The 25,844-nt window shown below is 36.9% G+C and overlaps 1 protein-coding gene across 3 annotated transcripts in view; it reads right to left on the bottom strand.

The window, feature by feature from the left end:
- Positions 1 to 16,222: 16,222 nt before the first annotated feature.
- Positions 16,223 to 25,844, bottom strand: part of LOC145664929 (uncharacterized) — a 257,404-nt gene continuing 247,782 nt past the window's right edge. For all 3 annotated transcript variants that reach the window (XM_081732035.1, XM_081732037.1, XM_081732038.1), the window contains 2 exons: positions 25,155 to 25,249; positions 16,223 to 16,556 (listed from right to left, as the gene is read on the bottom strand). In XM_081732035.1, coding sequence (XP_081588161.1) covers positions 25,204 to 25,249 — 46 coding nt within the window. In that variant the 3' untranslated portion in view covers positions 16,223 to 16,556; positions 25,155 to 25,203. The remainder of the gene's footprint in view (positions 16,557 to 25,154; positions 25,250 to 25,844) is intronic.

Here is a 25,844-nt window from a genome sequence, read left to right as displayed (position 1 = left end):
TAAGTAGCAGCTTGTATGTGTGGTTAAATTTTTCCTAATATTGACATACATACTTCTAATACTAACGGGGGGCACGGTGGCTCAGTGGTAGAGCGTTCATCTCTGGTGCTTGGGGTCCCGGGTTCGATCCCAGCCCCCACCAAGTGAACTTTGTGGTCGACAAACACCGTGCTCGTGGATTTTCCCGGGGTTCTCCCGTTTCCTCCCACTTTATTCATTCCACCATTTCACTCATCTCTCATCATCACCGTCTCCTTTAGCCTAACCGGCGTAACCGTGGGACGTAAAACTTAAAGATTTCTTTTCATTTTTTCTAATACTAACATGCATACTCTTAACAGTTACGCCAAGGATGTTATAACTAGAGGATCTGCCCATATGTATCTTCATCCTATTAAATCGATAAAGCCAAAAAACAACCGAGCATCGGCACGTCTGATTGACTACTCTCGTTTCTGCCATTGTTTGATTGGATACTTTCGTTTCCTTCATGATTGTTGGCTCAAAACATTGCGATCCTATTGGGCGGAGTGGGCAGAGTAGGGGTGGCGAAACTGTGACGTTTGGCTTCAAGGTTTTGTTGTAAGGACAGATCCTCTATTTTATAAGATCGTTGAGTTACGCCCATACTATTTGTAAATGACTGAAACTATTTGACTACGCCTATACTATTTGACACTGGCTTAGAAGATAGTTCTTATCTGGTGTAAATTTGAGAAGGTTTTGGTGGGGTGTCACTTACCCAATTCTCACTAAATACGGTTTTGAACACTATAAAGCTCTTTCTTCTCTATCTTCTAAGTACCGTATCAGTATGAAGAGCCTGACATACTTAAAAATAATATCAAATTTGCCATTTTTTTCTTTTGCTTGTTTTTCATTTAAGCGAAATGAGATAATGAAATGCAGCTTACCACAATCATACATAATATTATTCTACAACAGAGAATATGAACCTGAAGAATTTTCAGTGTTACCATGCATAGAAATTACAGTGTTGCTAGAATAACATTTCCTCCAAAATATAAGATAAAGCAGCGACTAGAGGAACGAACTCAACTGCATTTGATTACGTATCATGTTGTCTTGGTATCGTGTGAACTACCTTTTAAATAATAGTTGTATTTGGTTTGTAATAACCAAAATATTTTTAACATACAGTTATTAAAATTAAATAATAATGTTAATTTCTTTTACTGAAGCCCAAAAGGCATCATAAAAGGAAGATAAAAATATTTAAGCAGTGTTCGAAGTGGGATAAAGCAGAGGCGGTATGTATTATTATGATTTTGACTCAACATACCGGCTATTTAATATTTTCTTGATCACTGAAAAACCAGAGACGGTATGTCCTCATTACTAAAATACCAGAGGCGGTATGGCATACCACTGCATATCGTCTCACTTTGACCACTGTATTTAAGTTGTGAACTACTTTGAGGAAATTAGCACAATATATTATGGTTTGATTTGTATGTTTACCGCTCGTAAACGCGGCAGTTGAATAACCGCAGACGTGTGGATATGGAGAACAGGGGCGACAGGGACACTAGCGGATTGGACTGAAATAATGGGACGTCACATCCTTCTTATCAAGGCCAACTCGACATCCTCGCTTCTCATTGCTATGGTTATCGCAATTTTATTTTCTAAACAACTTGGCCTAAGAACCCAAGTAGAAAGCAAAAACAGTAACGTATTAACTTCCTGATTACAAACGTTAGAGTAAAGGAAACACTTGTATATGTAAAAAAATATTTCCAATGAATGAAACAATGAAAAAATAGGAAAAACAAGAAGTTAGATAAATAATATGATAAAATATGACGAGCGTTGAAAGTGAAATGTTTTCCCCGATATTGCAGATTTTGTGTATTTATATTACATTTGGAGGTTACATTAAGTGTCAAAATATGCTTAGCTTGTTTAACGGATATTAAGTTCAAATAATTCCGGAAAATCTTCATTTTGTACCATCAGAATCACACTTTACATTAACATATTCCTTGTAGACAAATCGTATATTTCTGTTATCTTCATTGTGCCGACAGCTCGTCAGTTTGTACCTTATAGCTTTTGTTCATTATGCATTACGTGGTAATGACGCTGGTATTTCTTATACAATTTCTAGCTTAGAAGTCAGTTTACCTAGAGATGTGGTCCCTGTAGAAGAAGGTTCCTTAGATGTTCCTTCTTGAATTACTGGATTTCACTTGTAAATTTTCTAAATAGTAGCCCCATATTCTTAATCTGTACCTTTTTCACTAACTTTACTTTGTCATCAAAGTATTCTACAATTGTGTTATTAACAGTCTGTTCTTGTTAACAGCAGACTTAACAGTATCCCTTCCGATTCATGCATTCGATCATCATGGTAACGAGGATGAAATGATGACATCACTATTTCAGTCTATTGAAATTCAAATCTGTCCCAAAATGCAACGAAAGGGACATCAGCGATACTGCCTGCTAGAGTTGTAACTAACTCTTCGTCTTCTACTGGCAGTAGCTAATTGTACCATTGGCTAATTCTATCAAACTGACGTGGTAGAGCGTTCACCTCTGGTGCTAGGGGTCTCGGGTTCAAACCCTGCTCCCGCCCAGTGAACTTTGTGGTGGACAAACACCGTGTGCGTGGGTTTTCTCGGGGTTCTTCAGTTTCCTCCCACTTTCTTCATACCACCATTTCATTCATTACTCATTATCACCGTCTCCTTTAGCCTAACCGGCATAACCGTGGGAAGTAAAACTCAAAATTTCATTTCATTTCATTTCTATCAAACTCACACGTTCTGAATGATTTGATTCGTTCTTGGGCCATTCCATCGTCACGGGCAGGACATTTACACTACATTTTTGATGCTTTAAAGTTGTATATTTCTAAAAGTACAACATAAATCCTGCTATTTGTATGATATATGAGCAGTACAGACTTAGGAGTATATGTAGCTGATGTTTTCAGTATTTTTTTCTGTTTAGAGTAGAAAATATTAATTCCTAAACGTCTGTCACGGGTGGGGACAAAAAAGAGAAGTGACTTTCGACACACCAAGTGAATGTTACAAAACTCTGTGAATTCTTAGGGCAAAATGTTTTTATTTAAACGGAAATGTATAAATAATAAAATTTTTTAACAAACTTCACAAAATAGAAATTTGCCAAATATTTATTTAATGAATAAACTAAACTTTACTGTGTCACGGGCAGGACACATGGTTGTCACGGGCAGGACACCGTGTGAATCAACACACAACATCTTAATAAGAATGATTTCAAAAATGAAATAAAATCGAAAATAAGTTAATTTCTTCTGTTCTGTTATAGCATTTTACACAAATAATTATATTTACTTTACTTGAGGCTCGCTTTTATCACTTAAAAATAATAATATGCCGTACACTTATTTCTCACCACCTACACTTTAGGAAATGGTTTTATTTGCCCATTTACATTCACCTTGTAGGGAAATTCGTACAAAACACTGTCTAACAGTATATAAAATAGGTGCTGGTATCCAGTGCCCGTGCCGTGGAAAATCAGCGCCCGGGGCGTGAGTATAAGTGGGAGGCGCCCCCGTAAATATGAGTGAGGTCGACAGACCAGCCGCAAAGCGTCACCATGGTTAGCGCGACGCGTAAGAAAATTTTTAAAAATATACCCTGCTTTTCCTTGATTTTGAGCACTTTTTAATAGTTTTCCTTCCATTATATATATATATATATATATATATATATATATATATATATATATATATTGCGCCCCCTTACTTTGACGCCGGGGGCCGTAATCACGCTCGCCCCTTCTCCCCCCTCCCCGGGCACAGCACTGCTGGTATCAAAGGTATTATTTGATCGAAATGCACGTAAGACATCTTCAACAGTCTTGAAAATTTTACCGCAATCGCTTACGGTTTTCATACGAATTTCCTTGACTCCTTCGTCCTCTTCCACTGTGCTTTGTGCGATAGTTGCATGTCTGTTTTCTTTTTCTGTCCACTAGAGAAAAATTCCATCAACAAAAATGTTTCTCGTGTTATATCTTTAACAACTGGTCTAACACAAGCCTTGTTAACATGCAAACCTAAGTCGTCACTCAGGATAGCTTCATGGCTTTCGGAATCATCATTTTCAGAATCTGAATAAAAGTCTGTTAGAAATTTAAAGATTTTATACGGATGAAGCTCTAATTTGAAAGTTCGACGAACTACCAAATTTTCGCTGTCAAATTGCAGGAAAAATTGTTTTCATTGGGGACATTCAATTGACAAGAGCATTTTCCCGTCTTTTATTCAAAACGTCTTTTTTTTTTTTAATTTCTGCTGATGATAGTAGTAAAACATATATATTTTGAAAGGAAGAGTTTAAAGCTGCTACGAAATCAGCAGCACATTCTACAATTACTTTCTTTTGTTTCACAAAGTTCCATACTGGCCGTTTTGTACGTGCTCCAATCCCATCTACTGCTCCCTTGAAACGAACAGAAAGGTGACGCTAATGATAATATTTATATGACACTTATTTTAAGTTAAAACATCATACTGACAGTAATACATAATCCTCTATTTAAGTAAATAATGTTCATGCTTAGAAAACTTTATTTTAGTACACATGAAATAATTTTCTATCATGAATAACCAATGTACACAAACTATCCCACCAGCGGCATTCCAACTGTCACGGGCAGGACAAGTTTTCAAATTGAAATAAATTGAAATATATTGTTAGCATTAGTCCAAAATTTGGTAAATGTGAAGTACACGTGAAAATTGTTACTTCTACTAAGTACGAACCACATTCACAAATTTAGTAATTCAGTACAATAACTTTTGGTAGTTTTCTGTCACGGGCAGGACACTCAAGTTGACGTTTATATCTTTAATGATATTATAAACAATTTTTATCCTGTAAACACTATTTCAACTGCAGCTTGTAGCAAAAAGAAGCATCTTGGATAGCTCGAAGTTACTTCAGCCAAACATGCACAATATACCGTAAAATGTTGCCGATAACAAGAATAAAACAATTCCTCACAGCTGACATGTTACAAATTCACAACTCAGACTTAAAATTTTACGTGAATTCTAAGTATAAATAAGTTTTCTTTGTGAAAAAGTAAATTTCGTTCTATTTACTTCATATATACGTAAAAATACCTTGGTTTTGACAGTTTTCGAAAATTTGGGTTCAGGCTCACTTTCGCGTGGAATGGCCCTTGCGTTTTAGATCGTGGTACCCAACTCCTTTGAGTGGCTGCGCCACACTCTCCTCTCACGTAACCTAGTTTCAATGGGAAGAGCAGCTGAAACCTGTTACACTATATCTTTACTCTATGTTCTTAATTGTACTACTCTACACAGTTTTCCATTATTAGCAAATTAAATTATTTACTTAAGTTCACGAGTAGGATCTATTAATGCTGTTAATTAGAATTAAAATAAGTTTCTTTTTGTTCTACTTTAGTAATTCATGTTTTTCTTTCTTTTCAGGTAAGTCATGCTTATACCAAAATCAAATAAAATGATCAACTTTTAGTTCAAAATACTAGCATAAAGAATCGTGAGTACTTTCATTATTTATTTTGTATTTATTCAGCATTTGTACTAACTTGACGTTATAATACTTCGAGTGATTAATAACACCATGAAACCAAATATGATTATTGTAGTCAATGTGATTATATCCTGGAGTCTATTTAAGAGTCGAATTCTAGGATATCACTAGGATTGTAGGATATGTTTCACTAAATAAGAGCAGTTTTGTCATGAGTGTGCATATAAATCGTTAGATCCAAATACTCCGTTCAAGTCAAGTTTATGGCGTACTGCCATAACATCAGTGACGCAGGACATGCTTGCCCGAGTATGGGAGGAATTAGAGTATCGATGTGACATTGTTCGTGTCGCTGATGGTGACATACTCAACATCTGTAATTTGAACTTGAGAGGTTCGTAAATATGTGTGTAAAATTTCATATTCGTATGTCTTAAAGTTTAATAAATATATGCATTCGAAATACGTATATTCTTTTTGAAACAGGGTATAGTATCATGAAGAACAAGGTAAAAATGGAATCTTATAATTATGTGGCTCGAGTCAACGTGTTCTTCTTTGGGACTCACGTCTGCATCTCAAGATATAAATCATCTGAGATTAAGGAACAGACGCCTATCTTACTGAATTGTGTTACAAGTATTGTTTTGTAATTTGTAATATTAATGTAACACTTGGTGAAAATGAGGGATAATGACAAAATGAAAAATAGAGGATGAATCTCTTTCAGGATATAGGCGCCACTTTTTATTTATTTATTTATTTGTTTAGCTCGCTATACGTATTCTAATTAACGCTTAATGCACTCTAAATTCTTAACATTATTCACTGACACATCTTCATATTTAATATAGGAAATATTAATGTGTTAGTAGTCATTTCCGGGAAAGCATACTTTCTTTTTACCAGAGACAAAATTACATACCTATAGACTTATTATGTAACCACAACTACATTTACAGATATATTCTGATTATGGCACTTAAATTCTGAAAAAAAAAATAAATAAAAGTGTAGGCAGCGAATGTGAAAAAAAAAAAGATACATTAGCCTACGAAATTTCCATTCTCTCTTCAGTGTGAAGACAGCTTGTTCAGCTTCCTATTCATAGGTTTCAATTGACGTAATTGGATTGTGTTCAACATACATTTATTCCTGTACTATTTTTGAGATAAATGATAAAAGAAAATCCACACTCGGAAATCTAGGTAGCAAACAACATTATAAATTTTATAGCTTTACCAGTTGAATGGGGATGTCGAGAAAGTTTCTAGGATGAGTTTCCATTTCTGCCACACCACTTTTTTCTTCTTTCTTTTGTCTGAAGCAAGATAATATTTTCGCACGACCACTCAGCAGTGGTACGGGTACCACAAGTTACGAAAGCATGCTCTAGATTTTTATTTTTTGGGGGCAACCCCAAATAATTGGTTACACATTGATAAAATATCTTTAAACTAAAATACATAAAAACGCTTACATGTTAGTCATGAGAGAAACATGCACAAACTTGTGTTAGTTGGTCAAGCAAGAGTTAAACTAGTAGCATAAGTTAGGGTGCAGATGTAGTTTTGGAGCAGCACATTTTAGAAGATTTACAGGTAAAATTCAATACTTTACAAGAAAAGACATTTTTATAAGGAGCAATTTTTCGCAGGAGGCAGAATTAAATACAAAGCAATACAGCTGTAATTTTTATTTACAAAAGTAGGTTTACTGGTGTAAAATCATTATAAGTGCTTTACGATAGATAAAGTAAGTGAGTACATATGAAAGATGGCTCTAGGAGATGGTATTTTCCACCGGTGGCATATTTATGCACAGTATACAGAACATGTATTTTATGTTTACAAGTGAGCGTTACTAGTGTGAAACCATGAAAAGTGATATGGAAATTCGTATTATTCCCAAAATCCATTTCTTTTCACTACGTTTGCTTACGCGCATACCCACGGTTGCTGAAGCGCCTGCTTCCTTCGGATACATCCCCGCGATGTCGCGCGCACCCTCCAGCTACGTACTGGTCTGACTCGATTTATTATTGTTCGTGCTTTTAGTTGCCATCTACGACAGATTGTGTTGTGTTTTTGCACTGTAATTTTTGTGCTACACATCCAGGAGCTGTATTTATACGCAAATCGCAAACGAATTGTAATTTTTCAGCGATTTGTCATGTGCCAATCCAACATCAAACTGTACATTGTTACTATGTTGTCACACTGCTACGCATCTGCAGCTACGTTGCAGTAGGACAAAGCACCAGATCGAAGACACAGATAAGGAGATTATTGAGGTGACAAAGAATTCGTACATGAGGAGAGAGATGTTGAAGCAACAACTGACAGTAATCGATGTTATTTGTTTAGCATTCGAATACTTAAATAAAACCAGATTTCAAAATTTTTAGTACATTTATTATAATACTCATGCTTATTATATAAACTTCCAAGTTCAACAATTTATCAAAACTTGAGTATCCATAACTTTAATCTGGGATTCGGATATTCAGTTGAGCATGATTTGTTAAAGGTATTTACACTTTCTAGTTTGTCAAGGGAACAGGCCCAAGAAGCTTAGCTAGAAATTTTCATGTTGCTATACATGTCAGTTAATCAGACAAAGGAAACTTTGCTTTTATATCCTCAAACAAATAATGATCTAAGCACACTTAATAACTATTTTACAATGTTCTGTGTGCTAAATAATTTAATTAACAACTGTAATTATTCTGGGAAAATATCTAAAGAAAATCTTACTCTTTTTATCACAGTTGTGTACACTTTACATAAAATCACTTGATACTACGAATCTTATGTGAAATATTGCTGAAACCATATTACTGTTTATTTCCGTTGTGGACGGAGTTATTTCCATTTTGAAAAATCTTAATGTGTTTATTTCGAAGTTTAATATATTTTTTTTAAAATTTGAATATGTCGAATTATTAAATGTAAATAAAAATTCCAGCTGGAAAAATGTTTCTTTATTTCCTATGTTTTGTAGACGAATGCATCCTAGCAACTAATGGTAGTTAGTAAGATTTTAATTTATTTGTGTATTTATATATGTTAGGTTGATGTGGTGGTGTGGATTTACTCCGTTTTGGTTATAAAGAATATTTCAATAGTGAATGATTATATATATATATATATATATATATATATATATATACAAGGTCTGTATGATAAGTAATGAGACTCGCCGCGCCGCGGCGCGCGTGTCGCTGGAGCGGGTTTGTCGGTGATGGAGGATGTAGGGGGGGGTCCGAGCAAAGCAACGCACCGCGCGTCAGTTGGCTCCGAGCCTTAGTGGAGCGCGGACAAGCCTTGGACAAAGCCCTTGTGAACATTCTTGTCACGGCGGAAAATCAACAAACATGGAGGGTTCCATCGAACAGCGTTATGCGATCAAATTTTGCGTTCGCCTGGGGAAAACGGCTACTCAGACGCTTTCTCTCATCACGGAGGCCTACAAAGAGGAAGCCCTATCCAAAGCCCAGGTGTTTCGTTGGCACAGTGCGTTCCGGAACGGCCGGGAAAGCGTTGAGGATCTGGAGAGGGCTGGACGCCCGACAACAGTGACTACGGACGAAACTGTGGCAAAAGTGAGGGATCTCCTGAACTCAGACCGTCGATTATCGTTGAGATTGATTGCTGATGAACTCGATATGAACCACACAACAGTGCACAAGATTGTGACGGAACAATTGGGAATGAGAAAAATCTGTGCGAAACTGGTGCCGCGAGTGTTGACTGACGAACAAAAGCAACGACGTGTTGATTGTTGTCAGGAACTGTTGAACCTCATGAACAGTGACCCTAACTTTGAAGATGACGTCATAACAGGTGACGAGTCGTGGGTGTTCCAGTACGACCCTGAAACGAAACGTCAAAGCGCGGAGTGGCACACTCCTGCGTCCCCGCGCCCCAAGAAGGCCAGAATGTCGAAGTCAAAGGTGAAAACAATGTTGATTGTTTTTTTTGACAATGTGGGGGTGGTCCACAAGGAGTTTGTACCCCAAGGACAAGCCGTCAACGCCGCCTTCTACAAACAAGTCCTTGAGAGACTGCACAGGAGCGTCAAGCGGAAAAGACCGGCGATCGCTAGCCGGTGGAAGTTGCATCACGACAATGCCCCTGCCCACACCGCCTTCTTAGTGACCTCCTTTTTGACCCGGATTGGGGTGGAAGTCCTTCCACAACCACCCTACAGCCCAGATGTGAGCCCGGCCGACTTCTTCCTCTTCCCGAAGCTGAAGCCACGCTTGAAAGGAACCCGTTTTGCAGACGTCACAGCCATCCAAGCAGCCGTGACCACATTTCTAAAGGACATGCCGGCTGCTGACTTCCAGGGGGCGTTTGCAGCGTGGAAACATCGATTGCAGAAGTGCATCGACGCAAGAGGAGAGTACTTCGAAAGCTTTTAAGTCCCTGTACAGATCAGATCAATAAAACAATGTTTCCAGACCTGGTCTCATTACTTATCATACAAACCCTGTATATATATATATATATATATATATATATATATATATATATATATATATATATATATATATATATATATATATATATATATATATATATATATGAGAGCAGAATTAATACCCAGCTTAGGCATGCACTGAAAACAGTATCAATCGAACGTATGAAGTAATATCTAATTATTATTACTCATCTAAATATGATCTAGATATATACATATATTCAGTGCTGTATAGCACAGAAGAAGATAGAGTAATCGTTGAAACGGCGACTGGTAAAAAAAAAAAAAATATCAGTGAAGTAATTTTATTACAGAGTTAGGTCGTAAATGTTTTCTCTCAGGGTTATTCTTTTATGTGGATAAGTTAGATACTGTTTCTTCCTTCTCTTTTCTTTTATCTTCTTCTTTCTTCTTTTCCTTCTTTCATTCTTTCCTAGTCTAACGGCCATACCCATGTCATCTTAATCTAAAGACATTTTCTCTAGAATTTTTTTCTTTTCTTCGGTGAAGTGGCCGCCTTATTCAACACACGGTTAATATTTGCTATGGTTTCTACGGAGATCATTGATATGGTGATGACTTGAGAGATGGGGTTTATTTGTGTTAAGAAAATCTTAAGAAATGTAATACATTTTCGGAGCCAGGTAGGAGGCTCGGGCCCCATCCTGCCACCGTCTTCGGGCGCCCATAGTAAGTTAGGATATGATTGCACAGTGATAAGTGTTCTTACAGCTCTTGTAATGGTTTCACAAAGCAACGCTGCACTTATATAATTTTTTACATTGTGCAAAAATACTCCACTTACGGGAAATTTCTAATACAACCCTCTTTCATATACACTCACTTATTTTAACCGTTGTACAGTACTTGTAGCAGTTTTACACTACTAATCCACATACAAAACACAGTTAATATATATGTTACAGGTTGGCTATCTGCATAAATAACATATGTAAGTGTAATTCTTCTTTTGTGTAATAACAAGTTTTACCTGTTAATTTTCTAGGAAGTGGCACCGATATTCTTATCTCCACATCTCAATCCTAACTTATTCATAAGCAACTGGATGACTGACAAAAGTTACATCCGAAGTATCAATAAGAAGGTCAACATCTGTTACATGATTTCATTCGTCGTAAACAATCGGACAGATTGACATCTGGACACTAGCTTTTGCATCATCATACTCCGTGTCACTCTTCAGGAATGGTGTCCGACTTCATGGCCAAAACTATCCCCGTCGTACTCAACACTCCTCCTAATCGGATCTAATCCCATGTGATTTTGTTCCTGTTCCTACATTGGAATCCATTTTAAAATGGAACTTTTTAACAACATATAGGATACTCAGAATGACACAATAGGGAAACTCCGCCACATTCCGGAGAAGAGTCAGTCCATTACCACTTTTATTGGTGGCGATAATGTTACTGTGTATCCAAGTCTTATAGAACATTTGCAGATTTTTATTTATTTATTTGAAAATTCTTGAATTTAAGAAATGGATGGGTACCCTGCCGAAATTTAAGATATGTACGCCAGGTATCCATGTTCTTTGAAGGAAATGACGTGGCTGTATATAGAACCATATGGTGTAATAAAGCACTATCTTACATACTGGGATTTGAATTTTTGGCATTTTTTTACCCACACAAGGGAACGAAATAGACTGCGTAAACTTTTAGAGATACTTACCATGAGTCTATACAACTCGAAAAAGAAAATAATTTTTCAAGTTCCAATATTTAAGTGGTCTTATTCACCTCCTTCCCAAAATGAAGGGGTGGACCAACGTACTCATGCCAACATTTGAAGGGAATGGTTTTAGGTATAACTGGACAATGGCCTTTGAGCCAGGAACAAGGGAGCACAGTATCGTATGAATCAAATTAAAGGTGTATGGCGCCTTATCGCGACTAAACGGCTGGATTGTTTGAAATCACTTTTTAAATATTTTTTCAGTTTTTTATCGTTATTTATTTGAAATTTGCTTTGTAGATGGGAGTTGAAACTGTATAGTCATGAATGTATCAAGTTAGTAAAATGAAACTCGGGTTATAAATTTCTCATTAAAAATAAGTGAATAAGTATTCCATTGTGTTTGTAAATTCCACTTGTAAATGGGAAAAGTGATCTATTTCTATAATAGTGTAAATTAAGTTTTGTATCTATAAAGAATTTGCCTCACAATTTGTATAAATTGGGTGAATCCTTCGATTCGAGGTGTGATTCAGTGAGAAATAAGTTGAGGTGCTTGTAACTTTTTTGTGAAATTTTAATTGACTGTTGTTTTTAAGTTATTGTTGTCGTTATTTGCTATATATATTTTCTATGCCGCTCACAAGAAGTGATTCATGTGCAAATGAGCAATACGCAAGATGATAGCAAGTTTTAGTGTACTTTATTTGATTTCGCGTTCTGATTTTTCCATAGGATGCCAGTAAGGGAAATTTTGCATTTGGAAATAATCTATTCTCTGCCTTTTCCCACAGACTTAATTCATATGTTCGGCCCGTTGTGGGTCTGTCCACAGATTTTGTGAAAACTGACACAGAATGACGCGTGGACAGTCACTTCTAGTATCACGCAACCCATACCGAATGCCATCTATCAGCTCTGTAACCTTACTCACAATACTTCGTGTTCCTCATCTTTATACTCGAAGTTTAGTACGAACTCAGCATTACAGTGAATGTTACTGCGAATTTATTTATTCTTTCGTACAGTGAGGTTAGTGCATAACGAACCCTGTACTAAAAATAACATTAATGACATAGTCTGGTTATGAGGGAGTAAATTATTTTGCATGAATTTGATGTATTCTTCCAGTGGCCTATCCCTGTACAGACTGCTCCTTTTCTATCGGAAGAAACCTGTGTTCACATGTCTATCAATATGCCAGCTGTTGTATAGCGAACATAAGGTGTAGTGGGGAAAAATGTCACTGAGAAAATCGCCTTTGGGAAGGCTACGTCATGTTCTTTTCCATGGAAAATTTAGTACTGCCCGTAATATAGAACAGCGTTGGAACAATGGCTTTGTGATAGAAAGGACCATTGTTAGTGTTAAGTGAACGTTACGTAAAACAATCTCATCTACAATTCACATTGACAACAAAGTTACATCCAAAGAGGACATGAATGAAGCTCAAAAGATGTGTGCTAAAGAAAATGCGGGATATGATAGTCTATGAAAAACCATTACTACTACGTCTTATAGCTAAACTATTACGTGCGGTCCTTTAACAGTAAATCGTAAAATTTGCCTTCAATTGAGACTGTAAACTGTTGGCAGGTTCAGCGTAGGAATGATATCGTGGAGCAAAAGAGAAAGGTAAAATTCTACAGAAGAGCCACCTACCTGGTGCACGCTGGAAATTTGTTGTGACAATGTACAAAGTATGGATCTATTTAAGTGACCATAGATAAGATCGGGCCATCACGTTTAAAGGTGTTCATGGAAAAGACCGTTGAAGCTTTGTGAGTGAATGCAAAGAAAGCGTCTCGAAAGATATGGTTGTTGCTAGCTTTAGCTACAGAGGAAAGTTCAACAGTCACAACGGAGTCGCAACTGCTTATTACCATGAATGTGTTCATATACAGTTTATACAGAAGGAATACCAGCATTATATTGTTACTTTCGAATGAAACAGCACCAGAACAAAGGCTGATGTCACTCAACCAAAACACTGCTGGTCTTGTACTATTCCTTTCAAATATGCGTATTCCCATTAGCAGTCCAGATGCTAATTTCATGGTCTAACTTCTGAAACGGCGTTAGGTGTGCAAAGTAAATGGCTTCTGAAAAATCTATAAGTAGCACTGTAACAACATACCCGTGAAAGAACTGTAACGGATTCTGCTGCAGTGGAAACTGGGAAGTCGCCCGATGATCTATGCAGTGGACATCACATCGAACGTGATCGATGGTGTTGGAATGGAATCACTTGGTAAGCAATAGCACTGGTATACGCAACCTTATAGTGAACCAAGTATTAGTTTTCAAATATACACATTTTGCAGATTTTCCTCCCGAATTTGATCACTGTATTTTGTCTCTGTCACCATCGTGTCAAATTTAATAACACGTACACACCTACATTAAGCTGCTGAGAGTTCAATACTACTAACGTTGTGGTATCTTGAAGCTTGCTACAAAGCATATGAGAAAATTATAGAAAACAATATTTTAAAAATTAATTAAGGGAAATCACTTCCATTCGGTGAGCATGAAGACAGATTTACATGTATCTCGACACGACGGTCATTTAAATGACGTCACAACAGCACCTCATGACCTGTGATCAAATGTTTCCCAGTTGTTTTTTATTCTTTGATATATACATAACCACTATGCAAAACGGTATACCAGTGTCCAGAAGTGAAATATGTTGGAGATATTTAACTGACTACGACTACAAAAAAAAAAAAAAAAAATCTAAGAGTATAATATATTTTTAAAAAGTACTGTAAAACGGGGTTTCTTTTGGATACATATATATATATATATATATATATATATATATATATATATATATATATATATATATAGATAGATAGATAGATAGATAGATATATAGATATAGATATATATTTTTCATATTGAGCATGATGTGGAATATCCTGACACTGCCGGATTGGAAATTTCATATTGCCGTCAAAGTGGAAACTGTACTAGTCTCCAATTGAAACTTCCGATAGGATAGGTAAGGTAAAGGATGACTTATTGGTGGCAAACATTTATCGCGCTTGGAGAGTGAGGAGCCGCTGTTATAGAAACAGGAACTTGCATTGAATATTGGACACATTCATTATTACATATGTCGATAACATAAGTGTGTACCACAAAATAGTACCACGTGATCAAAATTGAAACATTGCCGGTGTGACGTGGTGGCGGAGTCACTCCAGTGCTAGAGAGGCTGCCGGGATTAGAGAAACTTCTTGGAACATATTTCCAAGAAATAAAATGCAGTGACTCAACCTCAACGAACTACCCGAAGGAAGAAATTAAACGTTCATTCTTGTGAGAAATTAAATATTCTCACAAGTTACTAAATGACGGGGCCAGCAACAGGGGTAAAACACGCCCCTTTACTTGTACTGTACTGCGACATTCTTCTGAGAGAGTGAGGAACTTAAACTGAAACCAGTGACAGTGAATGTTCTTATCAATCTTAACAGTACCTGTGTGATGACAGTCCCCTCGGATCCGTGGAGAACACAGACATTGATTCCAATAAAGACATTGCTCTGCAATTTCAGACACTCTAGCAAAGGCGTGTCAAATCTAAACGAGGACCAGTTCACGTTCGGAAAATATAAGTTAGTGCAGCCGGCACGAATTACCCAAAAGACTAAACTATTTTTTTTTTTTTTTTTTTTTTTTGACAGTGCCATGCAATTGTTGGAGATAGTTGGAACAAGACGCCTTGAATTACTTAGGGTAACGGATACTTTATCATCGATATGTAAAGTGAAATTATTAGATTAGGAATTAGCTTTCTGGGCTTTCGGCATCTATGGCCATGTGATGGATGATATCCCTTAGAGATCATATTACCTGGGGAATTGGGGAGAATTTCCAAATAATAAATTCCCACACAAAGAGGCCGCCGAAGAATCTTGTATTTGTACAGTGGGAATTATTTTGTTCTTTTGTATATTTTTCGACACTTTTTTTTTTTCAAACAAATATTCTGAAAAGGACTTTTAAGAATATGTTGAAACAGGATTGTTGAAAATGTTGTTAATAATATGCACTTTAGAAGACTACCTTGAGAACATAAATGTCCAAAAGTTACCATAGTTAATGGAGTAACACAGGGGTAAAAGTGGATCTGGAAAAGTATGGGGACGCGAGACGGGAAGTGGAGGGACGGCGTAGATATTTTTAGAAGTGGCGGAATGGCGTCCTCCTGCCTTGCCCTTCACTTTCACCCCTGGAGTAACATTGGAACAGAAATGATGGGGATGTCTCAGTATATAGAGTTCATATTGTTTAATCTTGCTAATATTTAGAAAATGGAAGATTAATTGCATTTTGCTTACGCAGTTTCAGATCATAATAATTTATTCTTTTCTGTCATTTTCTGAATATGCTAAAAAAAAATGTGCCAAAGTAACCCAGTTTTACGGTACTATTTAGTGATGCAATAAATTATCTATAAAAAAAAAAAACACTGAAGGTAAGCTGAACTACTCTCTTCTTTTATTAATTGGAAATAAGTATTACGTGAATACAAATTTAGTTTCAATATTTTTATCGCTTAAAAATATATCGAAGTTAGATCATGACTACATACAAATCACAACAATTTTGGTAAATCTTCTTTGTAGAAACAACAACAATACTACAGCTACACAAAATATTGCTTCTCGGAAAATATTATATCTTCTGGTTAATTTCCTTATTGTATGATGAACCATTATAATTTCGATGGTGAAAGTTAAAATTTCTAAAATACTGAAATATTGTATAAATAGGAAAACTTCTATGAAAACTCCTAAACAAAACTTCTCTCTGAAAAAGAAAAGATAAAAAAAATCATTATAGTATTCCTCGCTTATGAATGTGAGATGACTTCTGTAGTGTATCTGTAAATTAAAAATAAAATATTACTGAAACATTAAAAACTTTATATTATATAAAGGGCGTTCCATACGACGGCAAAGTTAAATCGAGTGCACTTTTTTGTTTCGCAGTTAACCCACCGTTTATCTATTGTTACATCGATTAATGTAACTTCAACTGATTTGGTCGTTTGTCTTCATTTTGGGTCATGGAGCAGTTTACGACAGAACACCGTCTTCTCATTGTAGTGGCTCTGTCAGGAGTGGCCGGCAATATCATGCGATCTTAGACTCTGTGATTTCTTCCTATGAGAGTTTGTAAAATTACAAACGTACGCCAACAAACCACTCACTCTTCTGGAACTAAAGGAAGAAATCATATGCATGATTGGAGCCAACGGCGACAAACATCTGCGAGAGGTTATTGCAATTTTGTGGAACATTCAAATGCTTGCATACGTAAAATTTTTAGTAAGGGTGTGTATATACCTGACATTATACTTCATACGTAAATGGAGGCATTACGAATATTATATAACAATCATTTTCTTGAAGTTTGATCAACGTTTCAAATTCGGTGTTCTAGATGGAACGCCCTATACTATTACTACTCCTAATTGGGGTTTTAATCCTTTAAAAATGCGTTTACGTATGGCAAGCAGTTATAGCCTGTCCGCCGTCTTTAACGTTTGATACCGGCTTGTTTTGTAGTGAAAACTGTGATAACTCGCTTCGTTTAATGCATACCTACCTCAAGATTTTACCACAGAGTTTGTGTTTGCCACATTTATAAAGTTTACCTCAGCACAACCTGTGCAATCCGATTAGAAATCTGTTTTCCTTATGCTAATCCTAGTTTTACTCCCAGAGAGGCTTGTTTCGCATAGGAAACTGTAGCAATATCGCTCCTGTAGCAATTATCTCGTACCAGAAGTAGTTCTCTTAGCAACAATCATTAATTTAACTGGTTGCGTGTATAAAGGTAACCAAGAAACTTCTTTTCTTTCTTTTTTTTTTGTGGATGTTTGTGTTCAACTTTCCCTCACACCGTGAGTTGAATGCGAATGGAGATAAGGCGAATGTCAGTTGTTGATGTGGGTATATCCAACATACTACCTGTTTGTGGCAGTTCAGTTATACCGTGAAATTGCGTAAGAACAGAGCGAACATGGGACCTCCACAGAGCGTCGTAAGGGCATGTATGCTGTACGAGTTCGAACTCGGGTTAAATGCCGCTGCAGCGGGGTGGAAGATATGCCAGGACTTTGGTGAGGGTGTCGTGACTACATGGACAGTGTAGCAGTAGTTCAACAAGTTTAAGGACGGTGACGAAACACTCGGAGACCCACCACGTGCCGAAGACCGACACATGTACAAAATGAAGACTTTCAGGCAGCAATTGAGGCGAACAGTGTCCAGATATGTAAGGAACTGGGACTACAATCCAGTGTGAGTGGAGAAACCATTCGGCAGCACCTCCATCAACTTGGGAAGCACTGCAAGTTGGGCCGATGGGTCCCACATGATTTGACTCCGAGCCAGAAGGCAAGGCGAGCAGACACCTGTATTTCTTTGCTATCTCGTCTGAGGAGGAGCCATTTCTGGACACGGCGTTGACATGTGAAGAGAAGTGGGTCCTGTACGAAGCTCCACGGCGCCATCATCATTGATTAGCATCTCATGAACCGGTTACAAAACTGCCGAAACCACCACTGCAGCAGAAGATCCTCCGTTGTGTTTGGTGGACTGCTCGCGGCATCGTGCATCGGAAACTGCTATCAGCTGGTCAGAGCATCAATGCAATGATGTACTGTCAGCAGTTGAGCCGTGTTCAAGAAAAACTCGAAACTCTGGAGCCAGCACTTCTGAATCGCAAAGGGATCCTTCTGTTATAGGACAACGCTAAGCCCCACGTAGCTAGGATGACCCGGGACACCATTCTACGCCTTGGATGGGAAACACTATTGCATTCGCTATACTTCCCGGACATTGCACCGTCCTATTCCATTCCTTGGACAATCACCTGAGAGGACGCCAGTTCAAATATCTAGTAGAGGTGCAAAATGCACTCGATAACCTTCTTCTACCGTGATGGAATCCATGGCCTTCCAGAACGTTAGCAGAAGGTCGTCGATGCTGATGGGGACTATTTTTGATGTGCCAGGTAGGCCTACGTCTTAGGTGACATATCAATGTTTGAAGATGGTGGGTGAAAAAACGACAGAACTTTCTTGGTTACCTTTATATATTTTCAAGCCCAAAATCTATAAGTAGTAAGCACCTGCTGTAGTGATTTTTGGTTACGAAGAAATTATTTACTTTATGTAATGTATTTTTAAAAAAATATAGCATGTACAAATAGAATAAATGTAAACCCTTATTTTTCCGATACTAAAATAATTGTATTTTATATTAATCTACATGAAATTCATGAGACCTATGTCCCTTTATTATGGGGGCGTTTGTGCTATGAAATTTGACTGAAATTATCCTTTACATAATTCAGGCCTTACCGGGACAATTCAGGTTGACTAGCTGAAACTTTCAGTTCATTTTCTGAATATTATTTATTTCAATAAACAGTAAAAAATGTAAGATGAACCGACGTTTATCCCCAAAAATATTTGGGTCGTCATGCCTTAGAGTTGTGGTTAGGGTCTTAATATGATTCCGTCTGTTTTCTCTGTTCGAACCTCATCATCTGTAAATATGTAGTTTTATCGTAGATTTTAATAACTGTGTAGAAGATTTAACAAAGCAGTGCTCACGCATAAGTACGCCACAGCACCTTACCGACGTGCAGAAGTGGCAAAGCATTCGCCTGGAATATTACGAAAAAAAAAAAAATGAAACATTCCGTTCATAATATTATTGGAGTTGGATGAACGTAGGCTAGATCCTACGAATCTGAATTTAAACAGTAATCAAACTAAAGTCTGTTCCAAGCAACCTGATAGGAAACTCCCCTACCTCCCACCACTTACCACTGCAGAAGAGGAAAGCTAGGCGTTGACCTTCACAGCGAGGGAAGCTTTTCTAATAAACAGAATCGTGTAAACTCTATAAATTCATAAGTCAATTCGCTAGCACCTGATGTTGAGAAAGCACTGCCATTCCTTTTAGCTATCAACCCCGAGTAACAAGGAGTTACTGTTTTTAATTTTTGTCTTGTAGAAAAATATTGCATATTATTTATGTACTAAAGTTTACCCTACTGTAAAACATTTTATTGTCTTCACAAATATAGAAAACATTAACTTCAATAAGAGCTTATGGCTTAATCTGCCCAATTTTGTATGAATGTGGAAGTTGATGCCTTGGGAACTGCAGGGTTTCGAAAATAAAATGTTGGTAAAAATATATTTGGAGCAAAATAGGCATGTATTTAGGTGAATTAAAACACTATACAAGCTTTTATTTCACAACAATTACAGGCCACTGGGTATTATAAAAATAGTAAAGTTAATACGTATAAGGTAAACATGACACATTGTTTGTATGGGAAATACAAAAAAGTCACCAAGCCCTATAGACTATTCAAAAAGTCTAGGAGAAGAAGACTATTAGCTGGGCGAAAGAAAAGGCTTCCGGACAATGTAAAGCAGGATGTTTGAAGGATGGTTTATAACAAACATGGTACATTGACTTTCGCAGGTTAAAATCTAATGGAAATGTTTGTTTCCGCTACGATGAGCCTTTGAGCTCTTTAAGCCAAAGAATTCGTTATGTTTGTATAATTGAACGAAGTCGTATTTATCGTTACTCTTTCTTTCTTATATAATAACAAACTCTTGTTACAACATTAGACTATCCTGCACGCCTGGGGCACGGTGGCTCAGTGGTTAGAGTTTTTCAACGTTTGGTGTAGGGCTCGAACCAAGTGAACTGTGTGATGGACAGGTAAGCACCGTGTGCGTGGGTTTTCCTCGCGGTTCTCCTGTTTATGAAGAAAGTGGGAGAAAACAGGAGAACCGCGAGAAAACCCACGCACACGGTGTTTGTCCATCACAAAGTTCACTTGGTTCGAGCCCATACACCACAGGTGAAAGCTCTACCACTGAGCCACCGTGGCCCCAGTCTCAGTGGTAGGGCGTTCACCTCTGGACAAACACCGTGTGCGTGGGTTTTCTCGGAGATTTCCCGTTTCCTCTCACTTTCTTTATTCCGCCATTTCTTTCATTTCTCATCATCGTCTCCTTTAGCCTAGCCGGCATAAGCGTGGGACGTAAAACTCAAAGATTTCATTTCATTTTATATTCTGCGCGCCATAACCGTCTCTCTGTTGCAACTTAATTATTGCAAATGATTATTCCTGTTAATGGAGACGGATAATATTTTTAAGATAATAAAATATCATTTTCCCCTCTTCTGCAAGAGGCTCAGTAAACAAAATTATTATTGGAACACTATTATCAGTGTGTGTATATATACGTAGTTCTTTATCTTCTTGTTCTTTTTCATGTAAGAACATCTGTTACAGGGGCGTAATTTAGGAGGGGCAGGGAGGGGCTATTGCCCCCCCCCTGAGTTGGAGGTTTATATAGATTTTATCAATAGAGTAGTAGTAAATGAGCGAAAAACGCGAAATTTCACTTATATCAAGAGGTTTTGCCCCCCCCAGCAAAATCTGAAATGACGCTCCTGATCTGTTAATAAAAGAGGAAACGAGTTTTTTTTTAAATAGCATTTCAGGTTCTATTGTTATCATTTTAACGCTCTGATAATAATTTACCCATACATATTGTACTTGGTTTTCGATTTTATATTATGAAATTCTTATATCAATAAGTAAACACACATTCAATTACCAACCCTGCCATCCCTTGCCATTCCAACATTATGTAACAAGCCCGAGTGCTAAAAGAAGAAAAATAAACAATACAACTAACTATTCAATAAAAATTTCCATTAGAATAACACGTGTTACTTATCTTACTAATGCAGGCAAATGTTATTGTTTTAAAGTACGTAGTGTTATTATGAAAGTTATAATTTGTTATTTAGACATATTTAGATACACTCTATACTTCCGTGTACCGGGCTGATAGTGGAAGACGGAACACCAACATTCACGTGTACTTGAGCATGCAAGGGGGGGGACTTCTTTTCTATATCAGGTTACGTGAAACAGATTATAGTTGTTGCCTTCGAATTACTGTAGGGGTTGCTCGTGAGGAAATTTAGCCGGATAGAAATTTCTCCTTTTCCCTTGAAACTCAAAGCTGAAAAAGGAGCTCCCTCGTGGCTAAGCGGTTAGCGTACGGGCCTTTGACGTGGGAGACCCGGGAGCTCATGTGGTTCGGATTCGACGTTAATTAGCAGGTCCACGTCTCATATAGACGGGACGTTATACTTAAAATTAACTCAACTCAACTCAAAGATGAAAACCTTCTTAATGTACACATTACTGTATTTAATAATTTATAACATTTATTCTCTAAGTTTCAAACGATAACAGTATTTTTCCCTCACGAGCCGCCTCTGTGTACGCTATTGGTTAAAATCATGTTTAATTAAAAACCTCTAACTGTTTACAGTTTCTCTCCAATCATTCCAATCTCTATACAATATTTTTATGCAGTTATTCAAGGGATTTATTGTACACAATAATCTCCAGGTGGTGACTTTACTTCGACTAGATAAGGTTCGGATTCGACTTTCAATATAGATAAGGTTCGGACCTGGGAAGTTTTCATCATTTTACTTTGACGGCACAATGTAGGGGAGGGGAGGAGGGACATATGTTTTTAAAAGAAGCGACTGTGTTTGTGACTTCGTGTGCACTAAATTTTCAGGAAGTAGTAGGTACCTCAATAGAAGAATATTGAAAACCCTGAGCTGAGGTGTGGGGGAGGGGTATCGTTGCGGTTATAGGATGGAAACATGAGTGCTTTAGGAGGAGTTGTGCTTACAAGAAACTCCAAAATGGAGGACCTTTATAATAGGCGACCAACTTCTGAGTAGTGTCACCCTATAACACATTCAGAAAATTTTGTCCGGGGATGGCAAAACCAAGGTATATGAGGGGCTGCATTTGGAGACTTGGTCACCAATTGCAACTTAAGAACGTGTCCTGCACGAGAGTGATATGTGAAAGAAATTTAATTTATACTACCAAACCCGCGCAAGCGCAGGAAACTATTGTTGTCTGAATGATTGAATGTGATACTTAGAAAATAAAAATTGGAATTGAAATAGGTTGTTAAGATTTTGTATACTTACACGATGTTTGACTGTTCAAAAGCAAAAGCGCGAACGAAATTTACAATGAAAAAGAGTGTCACAAAATTTTCTGAATGTATGTATATGCGAGGGTAAGTAAAAAATTATCCGCAATGTAGCTATAACTTTTCTTACATTGTAATACTAACCTCTGTCCTCGTTTATTTTATTCATATGCTCTTATGGTCATGCTATGAAAATTTGATCCTAATTCTTCCATTTGTCTTCCTTTTGTTGCAGGTAGATCATGGCCACTCCATGACAAATTTGCACCAAAGAGGAATAATGACCAGTGAACATGATATGGTTCTGTTAGACAGACGAGTGACCATCGATAAAGTGGCACATCGTCTAGAAATTAGTCATGGTTCTGCAAACGGAATCATACACAACAGAGTTGGATTTAATAAAGTCGCTCATCCAGCTCCTTCCACGCACGTATCACTTGTGACACCATTTTTGAATTTTTCAGCCCATTCGCAGACACTTCGTTGCGGGAACATACTGTTCCTATATTGTGTCTAAAGTCTTTGATGGGTTGTCGCTTCTGATACAAAAACCGAGTCACTGCTCGTTGTTGTTCTTTGGTGCAAACTTCTAATGGAGCGGCCATGATCTATCTGTAACAAAAGGAAGACAAATGGAGGAATTAGGATGATCAAAATAGCATAACAATAAAATAAACGAGGACAGAGGTCAGTTTGAACAAATGGAAGAAGAGTTACGTCAAAATTACAGATAATTTTAGACTTATCCTCGTATATGTATATGTAGATAGATAAACAAAATATGCTATGTTGTTGTAGATCTAAATAAACAGTAGAAGAGGATCGAAGTGATAAAAAAAAATGACCTACGTATTGAAAGTGCACCTCGTTTTACAAGACTTATTTTATATATAAAATCATTTTGTAAATAATTTTAGCAGTCTCTCCTTCCCCATCCAAATCCTGTCCTCCATTTTCTTTATATCCGGGTGATCAGCTTCCATAGCTTTTGGTGTGGCATAAATGCATACGTTTATTAGATGTAGAGCATTTTGTGCCGCAACTTGATCCCTGACCCACGAACTTTCAAAGGATTAATCAAGAATAATAGGATATGTCTTAAAAGAGCTTCTACAGTCAGCATCAAGAGTTCTTTCTGTTTGATCAAATTAGTTTCGTAAATTACTTCAGAATGGAAGGAAAATTTGCGTATAGTTTTCAGTAAATTAAAGACAATGTAATTTTCTGCAGCGTTCCAACCATACCACCGTTATTCCCAGAATAAATTTTACCAAACGGAAAGAACTTTTGTCGCTGGCTGTACCTGTACCATCTCTATGATCAAAGAAGGGGAAGCCGTATATTAGTGAACACCTATATATGTGTATTTATTTTGTGCTCTTCAGCGCTGTCTTAATAATATTAATAATATACAAAAACTAGTTCGATTTTTTTTTAAGTGCACATGAAGTATCAAAGTAAATTAACATCTACAGAAATTTTGAACTGCATATAATAAAAAAAATCATAATATTTCGGGAAGAAATGTTATTATATAGAGAGAAACTATTTCGGCTGAAAACGTTAGACCCCGCCATAATGACCTAACAATGCTAGGTAATCGCTATAAATTATGCAATTCCTCCTAATAAATTTTTCACTATTCCCGTTCGTCTTAGGCACAAATTTTCGCTTCAGGATTTTATTTTCAAACATGAACATACAGTTTTTTTTAACACGTACTCGAAACTCTTTCGAATCTCTTAACAGCGAGAAAAGGTCCAAGTTCTCTTTCCTCCATTGGAGTCGCATCTCGTAAAACTCGGCCTCCTCTTCAGTCAGCCGTTCATGGAGAAGATTGGTACAAAACTTCAATTGGGAGTCTCAGTTTTTAAAACTACTCATTGTCAACCGCTATATTGATAAGAACATTTGCGTGCAGTGCTTCAAAGTTCTGTGACCACCAGTTTAGGAGATCTGGGGAACAGTAACATAATACTAAATAATCACCTTCCTTTCTCCCATTATCCCCTTATATTTCGCAAGACATCTTATCCATAATCACAGTTTAAGGTTCGAGGAGAACGGTTCAGTTTAAGTTCTTAGGCCCAATAGTTTCAAAGATGTGGTACAGCTAGTCAGTGCAAATATTCTTGTACAGAGTTCAACAATAAATCTTTAATAGTTTCCGTCAGCTGTTCAGTTGCTTCTATGATGTGATCCATAGCGCCAGACTGCAGTCAATAATCTTAGAATACGTTTCTATGCAACGCCTAAAGTAATAATAAAAAGTAGTTGAATTAAATTGATTTCAACAAACAAGGAAATTATTTACTCACATTACTTGTATCCAGCATGTGATTCTACTCCTCAGCTACTTCAGTTTTCTCATTGCTGAGATCCCTTACGTTGTCCTCCTTCCTTCTTCGACAGTCTGTAAAAAGAGAAGCTTTGATGTAGATGGAGACACTGTTTCGTGGTACTTTTTTCATTGCTGTTGTTTTTTAATTTAGATGTTTATTTTATTTATTAGTTTTACCAATCAAATGCAGGCCAATTCTTAGATAATTATTTTAAACTATTACAAGATCCTAATCTTGGAACAGTATATAGATACAAACAGTGTATATACGAGGGTGATTCAGAAAGTAATGCCTTCTAGCTCACTACTTGGCCAATAATACTCCAAACATTTTGAACTGTTTATCATTAATGCACTGATGTTTAAGCTATAGAGTGTCACTTGTTTCGCCTTCCTATCTCTTGTTGTTCCAGAGTAGTGTTGTAAATAACATAAAAAACGTTCGTATTTTTTCAGAAATGTACGTTCTTTTTAGAAAAAAAACTGCCTCTCGTTTTTTTCTAAATTTCGTTTCTTTTAAATAGTCATTTGTAATGCATCTGACGTCTATTTAAGTATAAAATATTTTTATGTAGATTTAATTACAGTAAAATGCAACACAAATTAAACGCGAGATGATACGCTACAAATATTTTACAATTTATGTGAATAACATACCTACCAACAG

The sequence above is a fragment of the Thermobia domestica genome, chromosome 11 (assembly GCF_964235325.1).
Source record: "Thermobia domestica chromosome 11, izTheDome1.hap1.1, whole genome shotgun sequence".
NCBI lineage: Eukaryota > Metazoa > Arthropoda > Insecta > Zygentoma > Lepismatidae > Thermobia > Thermobia domestica.
The sequence above is the reverse complement of the archived record's forward strand: the minus strand, read 5'-3'. Positions and strand labels throughout refer to the sequence as shown.